This window comes from Phragmites australis, chromosome 3 (genome assembly GCF_958298935.1).
Source record: "Phragmites australis chromosome 3, lpPhrAust1.1, whole genome shotgun sequence".
Classification (NCBI taxonomy): domain Eukaryota; kingdom Viridiplantae; phylum Streptophyta; class Magnoliopsida; order Poales; family Poaceae; genus Phragmites; species Phragmites australis.
Genome location: NC_084923.1, coordinates 8,200,995 through 8,220,445, shown reverse-complemented (window position 1 = coordinate 8,220,445; position 19,451 = coordinate 8,200,995). Strand labels below are relative to the sequence as shown.

The window sequence follows — 19,451 nt, the reverse complement described above, 5'->3', positions numbered from 1 at the left end:
TATTTTCTCGGCTCTCTTTTCAAGCCGTTGCGTACGCTGGCACGTGAGCCAGCGCGCGAACGAGTGTGTGAACGTAATGGGGATGGGGGGCAACGTGGCGCCGCGGCGGCGGCAGTGGACGCTGGCGCTTGTGAGCGTTGCGGCGCTGCTGGAGCGCGCGGACGAGGCGCTGCTGCACGCTGTGCCGCGTGCTAGTGCAGGCCGCGTGCTACCCGCTCGCGACGTGGCTGCGGGGGCCTTCCTCTGGGTCGTGGCCACCCTGCTCGTCGGCGCCTCTGGCACCTTCCTCCAGGTCAGCAACCACCACGTGTTGTTTTCAGAAGTGCCCCCACCAACTGGCAAGTGGGCCCCTATACGGTGTCTTTTGTAGTTGGGTTTTGCAACTCATGCCGCGAAGCAAGAGCGCGCGCTACTTGAATGCCCTATCAAAGAGTTCTCTGCTCTCTTGCAGATGGCTATCGCAAGGGGCTTCAATGGCGTGGGGTTGGCGCTCGTTGTTCCGGCGATCTACTCCCTGGTGGCCGACTACAGCAACGACGACACGCGCGGCTCGGCGTTCGCTTGGGTGCAGATGGCGCAAAGCCTGGGGCCCGTCGTGGGGGGCTCCCTCGGCGTGCTGCTCGCGCCCACCAGCTTCCTCAGCGACCCAGGCTGGCGGCTGGCGTTCTACGCCGTAGCGCTCGTCAGCGCCTCGTTCGCCAGCTTGAAGTGTCTCCTCGGTGTCGACCCCCGCCCCGGCGGCACCAAGGCCACGGCGGCCGAGCTTGTCCGCGAAGCCAAGGACGTTGTGCGGGTGCCGACGTTTCAGATCATCGTGGCGTAGGGGGTGACCGGGTCGGTGCCGTGGTCGGCGCTCAACTTCGCCACCATGTGGCTGGAGCTCGTCGGGTTTACGCACCGGGAGACCACCGTGATCACAAACCCGAACCATCTCGCCAACGCGCTCGGCGCGCTATTCGCGAGGTTCATCGCGGACCCCCTGGCGCGTCGGTTCCCCGACACCGCCAGAATCGCGCTGGCGCAGGTGTGCACCGTGTCGACCGTCCCGTTCGCCGCCGTCCTGCTGCTCGCGCTCCCCAATGACCCCTCGGCGGGGGCCCTGTAAGCCACCGCGTTCTTCGTTTTGGGCTTCGCCATGCCCTGGTGCTCCGTCTCCACGAACAAGTGAGATGGAGACACCACCATCAATCATGCCAACGGCAAAAGCTGTTGTTCGTCCAGCTCATGGAATTCCTGCAGGTAACTCGCTCACCTCGCCGCCTCTTTGCTGTCCAATCTTCGCGGAGATCGTGCCGGAGAAGGCGAGGACGACGGTGTACGCGCTGGACAGGTGCTTCGAGTCGGTGTTCGCCTCGTTCGCGCCGCCCCTTGTGGGCATCCTGGCGGAGCGCGTCTTCGGGTACCAGCCGGCCGCGTCCGGCACGGGCGCCGAGGCCGACCGGGAGAACGCCGCGGCGCTGGGCAAGGCTGTCTTCGCAGAGATCGCCGTGCCGGTGACCGTCTGCTGCCTCACGTACTCCGCGCGGACAGACAGCGCGCGCAGACGGCCGCTCTACTGGAGGTGTCGTGTGACCAGGGCTGCGACTTTGAAGCAAGTGTAGTTGCCGTTGCTACTGCAGCTGATGGTTGAACCAGGCGCTACTACCCGGAACAAATTTTGAAGAGTACAGGTTTGCCTGGCTACATGAACAAATGGATAGTCTGTGTACATTTCACTTTGGGGAAGATCATTACGTGATACACAAATGTGCATACTAGTATACATACAGTGGAGTTGTTCTACTGCTGATACATGTATACTTCCAGATGAATGTAAAATTTGGTATTTCAGCAGCAGCTTATGTTCAACATAATACAAACGATTGATGTTAGGCATCTGTTCAACCATGAATCATGGCTGGGGCATGTATTGATTCCCGCTGAGTACTGGCGCAATATACCGACATAGATTGGCTAAACTGAAGAGTTGAGGCGAACCTAGAATAACAATTTCAGTCCCGGAGGTTTCAGAGTATACAGACAAATATGCTACAATCCGTAATTACACAAAAATTTGAACAAGGTGGAGCTATGAAAACATCTAAAAAAAAGGAGCTATGAAAAGAGGGACTAAATAATTTAAAGTTATTTAAACTGAACAAACTTCTATAAAGCAAGATTCCACATGCTGTCACATAAATTATTCCCTTTATAAATCAATTACAGAGGAAAAGGATGAACTGAAAATACGAGCATCCATTCATCAAACCACTAAATTTGTTTCCAGTGCTCACTGATCAACCCTGCACAAGACAAATAATTTTGTTAGGAAACAGCTGTTTTTGCTCTAAAAGTAGAAAGCATAAAACCAAATAAGCATTGTTCTTGCGTCAGGAGAAAAAGGAGTATACACTATACAGTCAATTGAAGATCTCCATTATGGTTAGGTCAGCTTGTAGAATGTTGAGTGGCTCAAGATGGAAAAGGGAAAGGAACAATTACCCAAAAATACCAAACAACATTAAATAGGATACACAGTCAATGCAAGATCTCTCCCATTATGGTTAGATCAGCTTGAAGAGTGGCTCAAGATGGAAAAGGGAAGGGAACAACTACCGACAAATTACCAAAGAAGGGTGAATAGGATCAATGTAAATATACAATAGTTAGAACAATGACAGCATTTGACGATCATAACAAATGTCAAAGTTCAAATAACTAAAAACTTGGCTTAATCAAGTTCATTCTTGTTGAATACAAACAGTAACATGAATATATGACAAATTTGATACCACTAGAAAGTACAAAATACTAGAGCAAGGATTTGGTGAAGTTAAATGAACAAGCAGAAATGATGAATAAAAAAAAACATATTGAAGCAATATATCTGGTAAGATTATGAATGAGCGCTTACCTACTTACAAATCCAAGAAGCTTTCACATCTGTCCACTAAATCCGAAAATGTCGGGGTTCATTATGTCTCCACTGCTTCCAATGCTGTGGCTCAAGTTGTTAGTTGGAGATTCAATCTCATCCACTGCAAAGCGGCTTGGAATGCAAGTACCTTTCCCAACAAACCCATGATTCCTCCCTCGTCCTTGATCAGGCAATTTCCCAAGGGCCACATTGGAACTCTGAAAGTTAGATGAAGTGGAACCAGGATGACTTTGCCCAAGAGTACTTCCATAACTATCAGTATTTTGCATACGCGACCAGCTACCACTGACATCATCTGGACTCTGCAGTAAAGCAAACTGGGAGTTTTTTGACTGAGACGAGAGTAAGCCGGACTCCATACTGGTGCTACCACCAACGTAGTCATAACTATGGCTCAGTGAGTCAGTGCTCTCATTCTTAAGAACACCTGGTGGTCTAGAGCTAACTCCCACAGCATTTTGATTAACCAAATATGGACTGTTCCCACTCTGAAAATTACTAATTCCTTGTGAAGGCATCGCATTTGTGCTACGATTCATGAGACCAGGAAGATTTCCTCCATGGGTACTGATCAAAGGCTGACTTGTTGAAGCTTGATTAACCAGATCAATCCCACCTAACAGACTGTTTGATGGTTGAGATGTTGTGAGAAGAGGTTCATGCTTCATGGTTGGAGGAATGGATGCCAGAAAACTTGATGACTGAGAAGATATAACCAAGGGATTTTGATTTGGAGAGATGCCCTCACTAGCTGGGAACATATTTAATGACTGAGAGGGCATAACTATGCCAGAAGGTTTGACATCTATACCGTGAAGGGTTCCTGACAGCAAGGTGTCTGGCTGTTGTTGCAATTCATGCAATAGCATATTGCTATTCTGAGAGTTATTCACATTTCCCAAGGCACCAGCTGAATCTGCCATACCAAGTTTGTTATTAGGCCATGCTGCAAAAGATGGTAATCCTCCAACTGTTGGGCTGCTTTGAGGGAATGCACCAAATGCATTATTCTGACTCTTGTATATAGGTTGACCAAATGCTATTTCTCTCTCTCCATGGGGCTTATTTCCTTTTATCACAGCAAGTCGTAAAGATGACTGGTCCCTTCCAGGCAACACCAGACTGCTTGTAGGTCGACCTAGGAGCTCATCTTGCCAAGCAGCCAGTGCCTGAGGAGGGATCTGACCTGAAGCGGCCAAAGCTTGGAACTCAAGTCCCCCTAACGAGGCAACTTTACCACTAGCAGCAGACGCAACAAATGGATGAGCTATTCCTGCATGATGCTGAGCTATTCTCTTTAGATACAGTCTGAATTTCTGCACATAGAAAAAAATGTGTCTCATCATCATGAAATGAATGTCATGTAACCCAACTAACCAAATACATGGAGATCAACCCGGCATACTAGTTGACAGACATTCAGTAAGCTTAATGCTATACAATGTCTTTAGGTATAAAACAGATTGACAGCAATAAGGATTCATTGGACAGTGGAGCTCATCAAACGACAGTCAAAAGAAACTGGTGAACCTGATCAAATTTCATCGGTTATTTCTAAAATGCAAAAGAGAAAGCGGTAAGGAATGGATGAACCTCGTGTAAGCGCAGCTTCAGAGCAATGTTTATGGTTAAACATTTCTGAAAACACTGCCAATAGAGGTTTATTTTGTGTTCTGTTGCTGCCGAGTAAGTCAAATTTCATTACCAACATGTTTTCTCAGTCAAACAATGTAGAGTTTGACATTTCGATGCAATTACATTGCATTCTACAACAAAAGAATGGAGAAACACTGTAGTCATAAATACATACGTCACTGAAATTTAAAGTTCACTCTGGGAGAAAGCATTTCATTTGCATCGCTAACAAAGCCAGCATAAATTTAGGTAGAGCACTGTGAAATTCAATACATCATGTTAAATAAAGGCAAAGATACTACAAAAGGTAATACGAATAAAAGGCCAGAATCAAACCTGCAAATGGCTGGCAACATTTTCCCTAGTTAAGCCAGGAACATTCATCAACTCCAAAATTTTCTTGGGAACAGCTTCTGCAGAAAAGAATATTAAATAAATGTGGAGAGATTTGGCATAGGTCTTGGTCAGATGTTCAACAGCAATCAACAATACTCAAAATCGATCTACAGGGCACATAAATGGCAATTTAACGTTACTGCAATGTACTGTATACTGAAGTCTATAAAAGCAAGAACTAAAAAAAAGCAAGTAGCAAAAACTCACTGTCTATCCCAAGGTGATTGACTGCATTCACAAATTGTTGATGGAGCTCAACTGACCAAACAACTCTGGGTTTTTTTGATGTAGACGAAGGGTCACCATTTTCCAGATCAGTTTCATCATCTTCTTTATCTCGTTTTTTTTTCTGAGATCTCCAGCTGCCATCACCTCCATCATTTGCAGACGAAGCGTATTCGTTATCATTATTGTTTGGTCTGTTACGATCCATATCATCTAGGCTACCTGAATGTTCGTGGTCCTTGTTTTCATGAAATTTTTTCCTTACAACATGTTGCCAGATGTTTTTCAATTCCTCCATTCTGACAGGTTTTATTAAATAGTCACATGCCCCATGCTTTATTCCTTTCATTACAATATCTGTCCTTGAATCAGCAGACATCACTGCCAGTTTATCAACAAGTATTAGTGATGCCTTCCAACAAGGCTTGTTACCATACTGAACAGAAAGAAAAGAAAAGAAAATTCTACTTACTAATAACCGGAAGATCCATCTCAAGGCCTACAAGTTCAAGTAGCCTGAATCCATCCATATCCGGCATGTGCACATCACTTATTATAACATCAAATCCACGCCTATTCTCTCGCAGCATAGTTAGTGCTCTTGTAGCTTGAGGACAAGTTGTCACTGAAAAACAAAAGGAGGAAAAGTCAACAAGACTAAAACAAAATTTGAGACTGATGCATGCCATTTGTATTATGGAAGAGCAGAGGAACCTACTAAAATTCTTTCCCTGCAAAAGAGCAAAGTTCCTGAAAAGGTCGAGCTAAAAAACATGGCATGTAACATGCTGTCATGGCATAACAAGAAGGGAAAAAAATATAACCGAAAGCGCAATGGCAACAAAAATAATGGGACAGTTCACATACTATTGTGTTTTATCATAATAATAATAAAAATAACTCAACCAAGGGGAGAAGACATCCCCCTGACTTTGTCTTAAAGGAGGGGAGTACTGAACCCTAGCTGACTAGGAAAATCGCTGAAACCAGTTCTTGGGGAGGTACCCACTTATTGTGAGCACCCGGGTTCAAGCTTGGGTGGGCGGCCTCCCAATTGGAGGCTCTACCAACTGAGCTATCGCTTGGTTCTCACATTGCATCATAATGAAGCAGTAAAACATATCACAGCCTGATGCGTATTGCAGGAAGTCATGCATATCCAGCTGAGGGCTTTTCGTTTGTTCATAGGCAGTCAATTGGATGCATGGAGCAACAATGGATAAGAAAAGCAAGCACAGTAGTTTTTCATGCTTTCAATTCATTCAACATATGGGATCCTATATCTAGCAAATGGAAACAAACATGTATTTTGCACTGTCTTAGATCTTCTGCCAAACTAGTGGTGGAATTGAAATAAATATCCAGCAGTTATAACTCTATAGCTCCTAGGGCAAGCAACCCGAATGAATATGTCTGCAAAATAAACCGCGGGAGTACTACAAAATGAAACAATTTTGTAGCAATAGCATAATGCACATATGTGGGTGCTAGTGCCCAGAACAGAATCATAAAAGGTAGACATTACAAAAAATATGGATTCCACATATACCAAGACCAGATGCAACATGGCATTCTTGGAGTATTCAAGTTCAAACAGTGCTTTAAACAACAATGGTGAATTTATCTTACTATTACCCTCATTATGTGCTGCATGGCACCTGTACTAACTTCGTGATCCTGAAATGAACCAAACTTTTGGGCACAATTCACATTCGTTAGGCCTAATATAAGATTATCAGGATGTAAGAGGAGGCAATGGGTGCATCGACGATCTACCCCAGATACTGCAAGCCTTGGTTAGTGGTTACTGTACTAGTCTATTCATAATTTGAAGATCGCGTGAATCCTCGGAATCTGATCCTTAATACTTCTGCTCAATGCATAAGCACTCCTAGTTAGCGAGCAGTAACAGGAGCCATGCGCCTACACAGATTTTGCACACATAACACACCCGCTCAGATCTCCAACGCCCATATGGCCACCAATCCGTAAACAAATATATACCATGAATCCACAATCAGATACAAACCCATCGAAAGTTCCTTCAAAAAACCCGTTAAATTTCATCCAATTTTAGATTAATTAGTTAAATTTCATCCTTTTTTAGATCAACAGGAAATCTCAAAATCCCCCGGAATTCACGGAAGGAGCATATCAATCGCATAAAGCAGCGGCCTTTCGAACTCCAAACAGGTAAAATCACAACACAAACATGAAACGGAAGAAACTTATCTTGGCCAACCGACTCGAAGCAACCAATCGCCTCGCACCCGCTACACACCACAGCTCGCCAAAGCAACCGAGCCGACGCGAGAAGGAGAGATAGGGGTGGGGGTAGGCTGCTCACCGTCGTATCGGCACTCGCGGAGCATCCTATTGAGCACGGCGAGGCACGTCGGGTCGTCGTCCACCACCAGCACCTTCATCCCCACGGGGAACTCCCCTCCCCGCGCCTCCGCCATCTCCCCCCGGGGGAAAACCACCACCTTACCTCGAAGCCCCCAAATCAATCCCTCATCGCCACCGCAGATCCGTGCCGCTCACCTGGCGGAGTCCACCCCCGGCGCCTCGGCCCGGGACCGCTGCGGGTTCAGAGACAGAGGCCGCGTGGGGGAAAGGGACCGAGGAGGAAGCCAGAGGTGGGGGAAGCGAAGGGGAGGAGACTAAATCGCTAAGCGTGATTAGTAAAGCAAGCAAATCACGCGATTGGGGGACAGATTGGCCGATTAGCAGTAACTAATGACGCCGCGGCGGCGGCTGCTGCTGCTGTGGGCCTGTGGCGCGTTCCCCCCTTCTCTCTCCTCCCTCCTGTCTCTGCTTGCTTTCCACTTGCAGCCGTGGCGGGGGCCCTTTTCTCCCTCTCGGGTGGATCCTTTTAAAAACGGGTCGATTTGATTTGATTTGTTTCCATATTTTTGGAGGCCCCATACACAGCTTCAACTTTCCTTTACGATATCTATCTACAGCGACTAGTGATGCAAATTTATATTTTTTAAGTTATTAGATCGACTTAAATAAAAAAAACTAAAGATTCATTCTCACTTAATTAAATTGAGAAAAAAATAAACTAAGTACTGTACTATAACCATCCATTAGATATCCACTTATATCCCAACAGGACTATCTTGAATTGTAGAAGTTTGTGAGGAATATTATGTAGTACATCTGCATGGTTGGCATTGGCATACCGTACTTCTACATAGCTAGTTGCCTGACCTTTGACACTTGCAAGTTTAGGCGAGTTTCTATTTGTTGTGCATTTATATGATGATGTGTTTTATGGATGTGGCGTTTGGAACTTGAAATTTATAATCGAAGCGTATGAATTCTACGAAGCTATGCGTGTTTATGTGGTACATACACTTTTTGCGAAATCGAAAAGTGATCTTCATTTGTAATGGTTTTATTTTAAATTTTTTGCAACGTTGTCTAAATAGACAACCCTGCTAACTACTCCTTCCCCCGAGACATCTGTTTTGATACATATTTTATGGTAACTACATATTTTCTTATGATCATCTAATCTTATTTACATGATGAGACAGGCTTAAATACCGATGATAAAAATGTCATTCCACATGAAATTACAAAGAATCTGCTACTAGAGGGCCCTTGTCTTTTGGATGGTGATGGAGACCTATTTTTTCCTTCATGCTAGTCAAGTTGCTACTAGGATATCTATATCATGACTTTTGATCATTGTTCATCCTTCAAGATTGCTAACGAAGAGGAAAACCTTAATCTAGCTGTTTCTGACAACCAGCTCAAGGGAGCAGACTTCTTTTATACAACAGAGAGCAAATGTGAAATAAAAAAATGCAAACCGTGCACAGCCGATCGACATCAATAGTGCAGGTTTTACTTTTGTATTGCATGTGGTGCCCACTTGCCACGTGCTCTAGCTTATAATATGTCTATGATACTTTGTGCAGGGCTAGTTGTAGAAAAAAACTCAGCAAATAATACCAATCTTATTAGTGAATAGTGATGAAAAAAATCTTTTCGATTGATATTTGATTTCCGGCTCCAACATCTTCCTCAAAAATATAGTACATGGTTGTCATATAAAATAGATTGAATGTACAAAACATCAATCAAATGCATTATTTATTTTTTAAAAAAAGAACAATTGGTTGAATCCTCACCCAGTTCAGTTGAATCACGACGTCTAATTTATCTCCAAATTTTTACCCATCACATTTAAGTTGTGATTTGCCTTTTGATGATGTCTTTCAGCAGCGGTTCTACCAAAATAGCGACATTATTTACGTATTTGGGATTTCACTAGGTCCCTAAACAACGTTTCTGGTAATCCAATTTAAAGGGGAGCCGTGCTACATCTAGTATAAAACTTACTTGAACTTTAAGTAGCAGCATGTATATTTTTGGTCGAAACAAGCAGCATGTTTAGATGTTCGCATCTAGCACACGTACGAAACTTCAGTTACGTCAAGTCTAACGAACACGAGATTAACTTTTGCACTAGCGCCATCCCAAATTCCTAACACCGCTCAAAAGTCAAAAGAAACGAGTTCCCAACACCTGGGCGCAAGCCGCGGCCACAAGGTGGGTCACACGGCTCCCGCACCAGAGAGAGGCGCTCAATGACTAGGCGTCTCTGCGGCCATGATCGGTCAAGGTTTACCTGTGATTGGGGATCCGGATCGCGTGAGGTGACGCCTTGTGCGGTGGCGCATTTGTCCCATCACTACTCGGCCTTGTGCGTTCGGAACGGAAGGCCCAACTGCCCAAGTGTGTGGTACTACTAGGCTAGCACGAGAGCCAGGCCACGGCACGGCATATGATGATGAGCAAATCATGTGGAGTTTCTCCTGGCACTTGGCAAGCTACTTGGCTGCTTGATTACTCAAGCGCGGTCTACTGGGACAAAAAATTCGGTGAATTGGTACCAAAATATTCTTTCTATGGGTGGTACCAAAATAGAGTATTGTGTAAGCTGGGGGTATTTCATATAACTAAAAAACATAATGCGGCTAGATATCGGATGTAGGATTCGCCTTCACACATCGTGTTACTCTCTTCAATCACAAATACATATTGCTTTATAAAAGATTTAGTCAAAAAATTAAAACTTCAACTAATAATAGCTTTCAAAATACTTAATTTGGAAACTTTAGAATCATATACGTAGATTTATTTTGAAAAAGCATTTTATAATATCACAAATTCAATAAAATTTATAAATATATTTTAGTAAAAATAATGGTTAAAGACATACCTTGAAGATCATGTTTTATCAAAAAGACACTATTTGGACCCGAGAGAGTACCATAGAAGTATTTGTTCGCATTTGCTAAACCCATCCATAGTAGCGTCATCAAAATTATAAGGTGAGACCATACTGTTGGATGTGCACACCTAGTCAACTGTTGGTTAGTCCAGCGATGATGCTGTTCGGATTTCCTAGTTAGAGGTAGAGTATGATTCCCTATCAAGGAGCATTGATTTTCTCCTCTTGATGATGGAGTACTGTATCTGTACACCACTACACCGCAACCTTGGGCCATGGTCCATTGACTGAAGCAATTCATCTGCAGCTAAGATTTAGATACTGGCATAATTTACCCGTCTCAAAAAGAATGAAGGAAAAAAGAAAGGAAAATTGGCACGTATGTTGATGTAAAACTTTCATCCTAGTCCCAATCAAAACTAAATAGACTATCACGAACCGGACTTCGAACCTAGGCGATAGGCTAACATGTGAACTGAAAGTCCACCTCGCTAAGAGCAAAGGAGTCTATATGAGGCATCACCAAAGACAACCAAGGCATTGAAAAACAGATATCTAATAGATTTGTCTTCATCCTCTGGGTCTTCCCCTGAGATCATCTTTCTTATCCCTTCCCTTACTGATCTCTTTCTTCCTAATCCCCTCTCTATACCCAATCTAGAGTTGTTGTTCCTCCCTATGTTCTATTTCTATTTCTCCTAGTTTGTATCATTGCTTTGTAAACCGACATGAATAGACCAATGAACTAGATGAACTTGTGGTGATTCGGGTGTTTATGTGTGATTCTTGTGCTTAACCGAGAGGGGAATGTGACAATTGGTATCAAAGCCATTGATCTCCGGAGCTATGGAGCGATGGCCATGGATTTTGTTGGAGGAAGCGTGCACCAAGTGTTCGACGAAATGCCGAGCTGGTGGGGAAGCTTCGTTGGAGTCAGGGTGCGCATCTGTGTGAGCCACGTGCTCTACCCGATAACCGACGACGTGCTTCATCATATCTATGACGTCAATAGGGTGACAATGGTGCAGGTGCTCACACCAGCAAGCGTGTGGCGGGTGGAGGCTCTCATTTGGTTTCGTAGGAGTCTCGATGTCGAGCGAGCTCGGTGTGTCACCTACGGGCGCAACGTCTATGATGGTTGCTGCTCGTTGGATGTCCAGTTTGTACATCCCGTCGGCATGTTGGCATTCACCATAGTGTCAGAGTCTATCCCTATTACAACGTATGCTGTTGCGCCGGTGTTCGCCTTTGCATTAGCATCCGCTCCAGCATCGATGACCACTACTGCATCATCTGCACCAGTGTCTGCATCATTTTCCGCATCTGTGTGCCTTGTTGTTGCGTTCATTGTGGCATCCCCCTTAGTGTCGGTGTCCACTTGTAGCAGAAATGGCTATATTAGGTCATGATTGTGATTTTGGTGATTAATGATAACATAATCAATGAGATTAACATGTTTGTCAAGAATATATGTTAGTCCATCTCATAGATACAATACATGAAGAAGCCACTACAGCCAGAACAAAGTTTAATTGAATTGGAAAAAGTCCTAGAGAAATTGTTCTCACCGGAAGGTCTAGCGCTGGAAGAGTTGCACTCACCGAAGCATTATGTTTAGAGGAAGTTTACCTCACCGGATGATCCGGTGATAAAGAGTGTACACGCCAGAGCAATTCTGTCAGAAGGAGTTAGAGTGGATTGCACTCACTGGAAGGTCCGGCGATCAGAAGAGATGTATACCAGACTAATTCTTGCAGAGAAGAATCCAAGCACAAAAGATCAAAGATCTACTCACTAGATAGTCCAGTGATGAAGTGATGCACACTAGAGACTTCACCGGAGCATTTAACAGAAGGTGTGAAAAATTCAGAAAAGAAAAAGTTCTACACACAGTAAGATCCGGTGATGAAGATAGTGCACACCGGAGATTTCACCGGAGCATTTAACAGAGTATGTAGAAAACCCAGAAAAGTAGAAGTTCTACACACCGGAATGTCCGGTGATGAAGATAGTGCACACCAGAGTATTTTGTGCAGAGAAGAAGTTTGGCGCGATCTGGCTCAGGAAAACTCATCAGGTAGTTCGATGATTGATAGAAGACTACACCAGACAATCCAATATTCAGAAGAACTCTGAGTGAAGTCCCAACAGCTAGTTTCTGAGAATATACACACTGGATGGTCCGGTATTTATACCTCTGTTAACGCTAGATCATCCGGTGTTCACATAATATGTGAGCCGTTGGGATAACGGCTAGTCCACGGGGTTGATGCTATAAATACCCTCCACTCATTTATTTGAAGTTGTTGGAATCTAGACAAACCCCTGTATACTTAAGAAGACATTCAAGCCATCTAAGAGCATAAAATGTCCATCCAAGTCGATTAAGCACACCATTAGTGAGTGACTAGTGCTTATATGCCTAGAGAGAAGAGTTGCTGGGTGCTGCAACCTAGAGTGTAGATCAAGAAGTGATCTAAAAGTGTACTGAGAGGTACGTCGATATCTTGGAGTCTTTGTGACTCATCGGTAACTTGTTGACCCTCCAACTTGGTGTGGAGTGGCAGCAAGAGGATTGTATGAGGACGCGGAGGTCCTTGTCTTTGTGACTAAAGCTCCGAAGTGAAGACGTCGTACAAGTGACCGGAAGAAAGGTTAGTGGTGAGGCCTCACCTTGGTGGCTTGGTGGCTCATCGTGCTTGAGATCTTGTATTGGTGACTTGATATCTCAAGAGCCGTGACCGGAAGAGACCTAGCGACCAGGAACATATCCTTCGTGGAGCTCCAACGTGGACTAGAGGTGGCTTGTGTGCCACCGATACCACGGGATAAAATTCCCTCGTGCCGAGTTTATCTCTCTACCTCATTTATGTTTTCGCATTTACTTACTTGCAATTTACCTTGCAATTCTCTTAAGCGGTAGAGTAGACACACTAGATAAGCATAGAGCACATTTAGATAGAAATTGATATAGGCTTATCTTGTGAAAGTTTTGGAGCCAATAGCTTTCAGTGTCCTAATTCACTCCCTCCCCCCTCTTAGGACGTCCTCGATTTCCTTCACCACCACTGTCATGCTGGCGTCCACCACTGCTCCAACATCAGCCACCACCACCGCTCCTGCGTCGTCAGTGACCCCGGCGCCAACACCCACTGTTCCGGTGTCCACCATCGCCTGAGGACACCTCATTCACCGTTGCGCCACCACAACAGCAGCAACCCGTCATGGCACAAGAGACAGGGCTAAGCATCGAATGTGTCGATGATGGCATCCTATTGACGTCCATCAAGTTGGGGGGCTATGCGAATGAGGTGGCCAGTGACGGGCGCAACGGATTCGCCAACATCGACGACCTGTACATTGATGAGGAGAGGGACTTCCTGGTCACCGTGCACGTCCCTGCCGCGCCCAGGGACACCACGCTGATCCTACTGAGTCGCAACCACCGCAACATGAGCGTTCCAACATCTGTGAGTGCTCCGACCACCCCCACTTGTAACCATGTTCGTGCCATTAGGCTGCCACCATGGTCTCCATGGGAAAATTGCGGTGGTGTTCCGCAAGGTTTGGGTGCTCTTAGGATCTCTACCCTCCTAATTGCGTCATTCATACCCATCATGTTCCATCCAAAAGCCTTCCCTAGATAGCAGTTGTATGCCCATCTTCAACCCTAGCATCATCACATCCATACATGAAGACACCACAACACCATGTGTTTGAAGGACTGCCCTGGCTTCTATCTCCATGACATCCTTCCAACGGCACCAAGCAAGGTGTAGAGCTTTAGGGTCTTGGTTATCAATGCTTGCACATTTGCTATTCTCTGTTAGCCAAGTGATTGTGAGGTGTTGGATACACTATCAGCCAAGAGCATTTCAATGCTATAGGTATCACTTTGGTCGCCACCGAAGAAAGTGGTTGCGTGTGCCAACGAATTGTTATGGAAAGTACTCGTGACTGCTATTGCGTATGGGCCTACAGTTGTATGGTTGAGTGATCAAATCACTGGAAATGATTTAAGTAAGGAAGAATTGATTAGAGGGATGAACTCAAATTTGATGACATAGATTATGCTCAGGGAGAAAAAAATGCTACTATGTTATTAGGTGGATTCGGGACAAACTTGTTGCATTTTCAATCATGGGCTAACAATATCAAGATGCACACTGACAGTAGTAAGTGCTACTCTCTATGGCTGGTTGTAGAGCTTGTGTGGCGTTCATAGTTTGTGATTTTGGGGGTTTACAAAACTACACTTTCTTGGAGCAATTTAGTAATCATTTTGTCCTCTCAATGGCTACAAGAGTAATTGGTTATGCTGAGAATAAACACATAGTGGCATTGACTAATAATTTTGTTGCACAGATTCTATGACTATTGCATATCCGAAGTGTTGCATTGTAACAGTCCTTCATCACGTGGGAAAGGTTCCAAATGAGGACAGAAATCATTGTGCTTGACATGAATGCAATTAAGTCACTACCACATGATTACACATGGAGGGATCTTGTTTTTAGGAGCAATTGGCAGTTGAACAATGGTCTGCAACTACAATTTCTGGAGCTGAGGCTACTGAGTAGAAAGTCATTTGCTAAATAGTGGTTCCAACAAGTACTGCAATACTATATATCCATTCATGAAGTGCTACATATTCTTTCTATATCATTTAAGCTCAGTTGCAATATTAGGGCCATCACAAAGCTACTCAAAACATTGGATGAGTTGTTTCACCATTCAATTCAATCAGGTGGGAAACTTGCTATATTGTGGTTTGGGCTACTCTTGGCTATGGATAACCACTGGAAGGGAAGACTAATGGGAGATTGCTGGGAGAATGAGTGGATAAAGGATATTGCAATAGGGGTGCTCTGGACTGAATTTTTCATGCAAGGATTTGCTCGTTGTGATGTCTCTACACATGACAAACACATTCCATTACCTTCTTCTAGAAGCAAAGAAAATGCCTTCTGTTGTTCAGGAGTCAAAGAAAGTGTTTCCCCAAAGCTCTGGTGTAGCGTTGTGTGATGAATGACTAAGTTAGGTCAAGGGGTGCATCTGCCAGGAGATCAAGTGCAACAACATGAATTGTGATTACTTCAAGTTCATGGTCAAGTGTATTGAAGAATGCCACAACCGCTGCGCTGGGAAACATTCAGATCAGTAAGAGCAAGGACCTGGCTGCGATTGATGCCCTTTACACTGAGGTTGTCCAATGTTCAGTGAGGCAATAAGAGAGGTTTGCAAGGGTTGGCAAGAAGGTGTTCGGTTTTAGGACCCTCCTGACTATGAGAGCATTGATACTGAGTGTAGTGATGAACTAAAGGCTCAAGCTGCGTCAACAGTGACTGATATGAATAACTCGATTGCAAGGTTCATCTTCTAAGAGGCCAACTACACCTGGATGATCTTTGTGACCAGGCATGCAGAGAAGTGGATGACACCCTGACCATGGCTACCAGCAGCAGAAGCATGGTGGTGGGTGTTGGTTACTCAATCGTCGGATGAGAAGATGGTGCATTTAGTGGGGATTCTAAATAGCAAATTCTTCGCTCAAGCTTGGAGTCTCAAAGGTTTGATGCTTCGCAAGTCCCCGCTCTATCGTCTTGAGGGTAAGTCGAGACTCAAGGAGGGAGGAATGTCACAGACTAGGCTCTTGGGCTAGCGATGGGCTGACATGTGGACTGGAGGCCCACCCCGCTGGGAGCAAAGGGGCCTATATGAGGCCATCGCCCAAGACAGCTAAGTCATCGAAGAACAGATATCCAACAGACTTGTCTTCCTCCTCCGGTTCCTTGTTCCCTTGAGATCCTCTTCCCGATACCTTCCCCTGTTGATCTCTATCTTCTTGATCACCTCTCTATACCCAGTCTAGAGTTCTTGCTCCTCCCTATGCTCTATTTTTCTCAGTTTGTATCCCTACTCTACAAACTGACTTGGATTGGCCAATGAACTAGATGAACTTGTGGTGATCTGGGTGTTTAGGTGTGATTCATGTTCTTGATTGAGAGGGGAACGTGACACAGGCCAATACAGATTCAATAGCCAAAGCAATCTTTCTAGGCATTGTAGTCTGCGGGAGTGTTACACTGGTACTCAGCTCACAGTTTCAGGCACATCAAATGGGTTGTTGCCAACGCAAAAAAATAAACCACCATGACGGAGCTTGGAAACCGCTGACGGATTTGACTGCCACTACACACATGATGCGTCACTCCACTGTTTGTGCTCTCCATCATCGACCCAGCCTTCGTTTGCGTGGAGCACATGAACCACGATTAGGGACTGTTAGGAAGATGGAATCCTATGTCCAAACAAACCCTCAGGGTTAGAACACTGCAATTTTTGAGTCGTCCCTCGTCTGTCAGGTTTGACACATATCACTTGCTCTATGTCACATCAAGTCAGATATGTTGGTGTGATCTTGACTAACAGAAGCCGAATTCTAAGAGGATCCTAGTCCCACCTCGCGTCATGATCGGGTGGCGCCAACCAACCGTTGGTTATGGTCCTAGACCGATCAACGCCAAAATAAAAAAGGAGAGGTTAGGGCCTCGCGGGTTAAGTTCATCTCGTGAGTCCAACGTCTTCCCGATAACTAAAACTGTAGCACCGATCCTAAAGGGTGATGGATCGACACGAAGGTCGCCACCACTATGACTTCAACACCATCATTGCTGATGACCACACCACACTAGCTCCACCGCCAATCTGTAATGCGCATCATCGACAGTACCCTATCGGCTATCGTGTTTCTTCTCCAATGGAACTACAAGCTTAGGGCTACCTGTAATGCAATCTCGATGAAGTTTAGCGCCTAACAAGATAGTCAAACATCGCTTTGAGTTACCACGATCATGGTACATGCGGAGCAACAAATTAAGATGCGCGCCCAGAATGGCTCTGCAAGTAGTGTAGCTAGTAGGCCTTCCATTATATGATAGTACTATCGTAGTACTCGAAAGTAGAATACAAATAATACGTATTGCCAAGATACATATAAGATGTGTTAGATCTATTGCAATTTCTAAGACCAATTAAGTATTATGATTCAATTTAAAACAGGCAAATTGTATATGTGCAGTGATAACATCTTGGACCATTATATGTCGTCCATAGCATGCGTCTTGCGCGGGGAACCACCTCTTGGTGTTGTAGTGGAGGCGTGAGGATGCGACTTTACTCATGAGGATTCAACTCCTGATGCTCACTATAGCATCTAGGTCCATAGGTAAGTGATAACTCTTTCGGTGATTAATAATAATCATATCATTGTGACTAACATATTTGCTTTGAAGGGTAATAAAAAAATAGTTCATAATGATGTTGTCGATCTCGGTCCCTTAATTGATTGAATAAGCAATCAAATGACGTGAACGTCAAAATTAAGGACTTTCTAGTTCTAAGTGTCACAAGAAGATAAATGATACTTAGAGTAGTATAAGCTCTTTTTCTTTGTTTTTTGACCATAGTATAAAGAGGGGATAAGAGTAGTAGCTTTACCTAGTTAAGTCTAAACTTGGTTGGATCAACACTCGTAAATTTTTTGCACTAGGTAGCTCAGAGAAGCCCATGGATGAGTTGAAGTGAAGATAGAACTTAAAGAAGTTTGAACTGGAAAAGTTCTAAAAAAACTCTACACATCGGATGGTCCGGTGCTGAGGAGTTTATACAGTTAGAGCTTTTACCTCGGTGCTCTTGTACACACCGCATGATCCAACGGTGTGAAGTTGGCTACGCCGAAGTATTTTTCAGAAGATGGACTTCAAACTTGTACATGTCAGATGGTCTAGCATATACATTGGGTGCTTCATTGGAGTAAAGTCTAGAGGATTTCTTTCGGATCACTAGAAGATTAACGTATACACGTCGGATAGTCCGATGTATGTAATGGAGGCTTCATCGGAGCATTGTGTGCTTGTAACGACTAGTTTGGGTGGACAATATTCACACCGAATAGTCTGGTGCTTTGAGCCTATGGATGTCAGATCATCTGGTGTTCATAAAACTTTTTGGTGGTTGGGCAACAACTAGTTGTGAATCTTTAATCTATATAATTTAAGTGCCTTTGCTATTCAGATGAGCCAAAACACTTAGTGTGTGATCAAGAGACAAAGGGGTGCACTAGAGTAATTTGTAAAGTTCTTAATTAAAAGGATATCATTAGTGCAATAAGAGTAGTAAGTATGCATCTAGCTGTAGTCTAGGTTTGATTTGGGTCCAGTAAAGCTACTGTCTTGTTACTCTTGGTGTTTGACAATATCTAATGGGTCTTGGTAAGCTTTTGTAGATCTTGTGGGAGCCCTAAGAGGAAGTTTTATGCTTGATTTGAACTCCGTTAATCCGAAGATGGAGAAGTAGCTATCACTAAGGAGCACTTAAGCATTTATTTTCTTTAAGCATTTATTTTCTTACAATGTAAATTTTCACAGTTCACTTCTTGGTGTGGCTTGCATGTTTTCTTGCTTAGAATTCTATCTAATTTGATCGTTGTTGTTGCTTTACATTTCTTCTAGGTCTAGTTTGTCTACTTGGTCTATATTTATTTTGAAATAGTTTAATTAGAGCATAATTCACCCTCCTCTCGAGGGCCATTCGATCCTTTCGCTCACGATTTACACAGTATATTTTGTGAACACGTGATAAAGGCACATTCGCATGTATATGAGTGTGGTGTGTGCACATAGTGGTGTGTTATGTCACCTTGTCATCTAAAAAAACATGCATCTTGCATGGAGTATTCCTATGAAACTGTCACTACAAAAACATAAACGGCCAAACCATATAGAACAGGGTTAGGTGAAAAAAATGAGGATAAGATATGGATCCTAGTACAGCTTGAAATCCCCCAAAGGATGGGAAGTTGTGCCAATGCGCGTACGAGATGCTAGGGAACCTTGGGGCTCCCCTTTCGCAATTTCTTTTGCTCCCCTCGAGAAAGGATAGCTGGTTATGTTTTCGATGGCCAGGAGTTGTTGAAAGTGTATCTAGCCTTTATGTGTAATTTTAATAATTAACGACAATACCTAT

General features: G+C 44.2%; 1 protein-coding gene and 1 pseudogene across 2 annotated transcripts; one reads left to right on the top strand and one right to left on the bottom strand.

Moving 5' to 3' along the window:
* The first annotated feature begins 418 nt into the window (after positions 1–418).
* Positions 419–1,848, top strand: LOC133911939 (uncharacterized; annotated as a pseudogene).
* A 118-nt stretch (positions 1,849–1,966) lies between these two features.
* On the bottom strand, positions 1,967–7,998 carry LOC133911937 (two-component response regulator ORR21-like). 2 transcript variants are annotated; one of them, XM_062354434.1, is made up of 6 exons: positions 7,521–7,998; positions 5,646–5,798; positions 5,156–5,554; positions 4,889–4,965; positions 2,894–4,233; positions 1,967–2,282 (listed from the first exon to the last, which is right to left on the bottom strand). In XM_062354434.1, exons 1-5 carry the CDS (start codon positions 7,633–7,635, stop codon positions 2,917–2,919), a joined length of 2,061 nt encoding a protein of 686 aa, XP_062210418.1. In that variant the 5' UTR covers positions 7,636–7,998; the 3' UTR covers positions 1,967–2,282; positions 2,894–2,916. The 2 variants fall into 2 exon arrangements, with proteins under 2 accessions (XP_062210418.1, XP_062210419.1); XM_062354435.1 differs by lacking the exon at positions 7,521–7,998 and adding an exon at positions 5,892–7,514.
* Between the last annotated feature and the right edge of the window lie 11,453 nt (positions 7,999–19,451).

Coding starts and splice junctions, on each gene's coding strand:
- LOC133911937 (XM_062354434.1), bottom strand. CDS start 7,635: ATGGCGGAGGCGCGGGGAGGGGAGTTCCCCGTGGGGATGAAGGTGCTG. Junction 4,966..5,155: donor CAATCACCTTGGGATAGACA/GTGAGTTTTTGC, acceptor TCTTTTCTGCAG/AAGCTGTTCCCAAGAAAATT. Junction 4,234..4,888: donor ATGTTGCCAGCCATTTGCAG/GTTTGATTCTGG, acceptor TTCTATGTGCAG/AAATTCAGACTGTATCTAAA.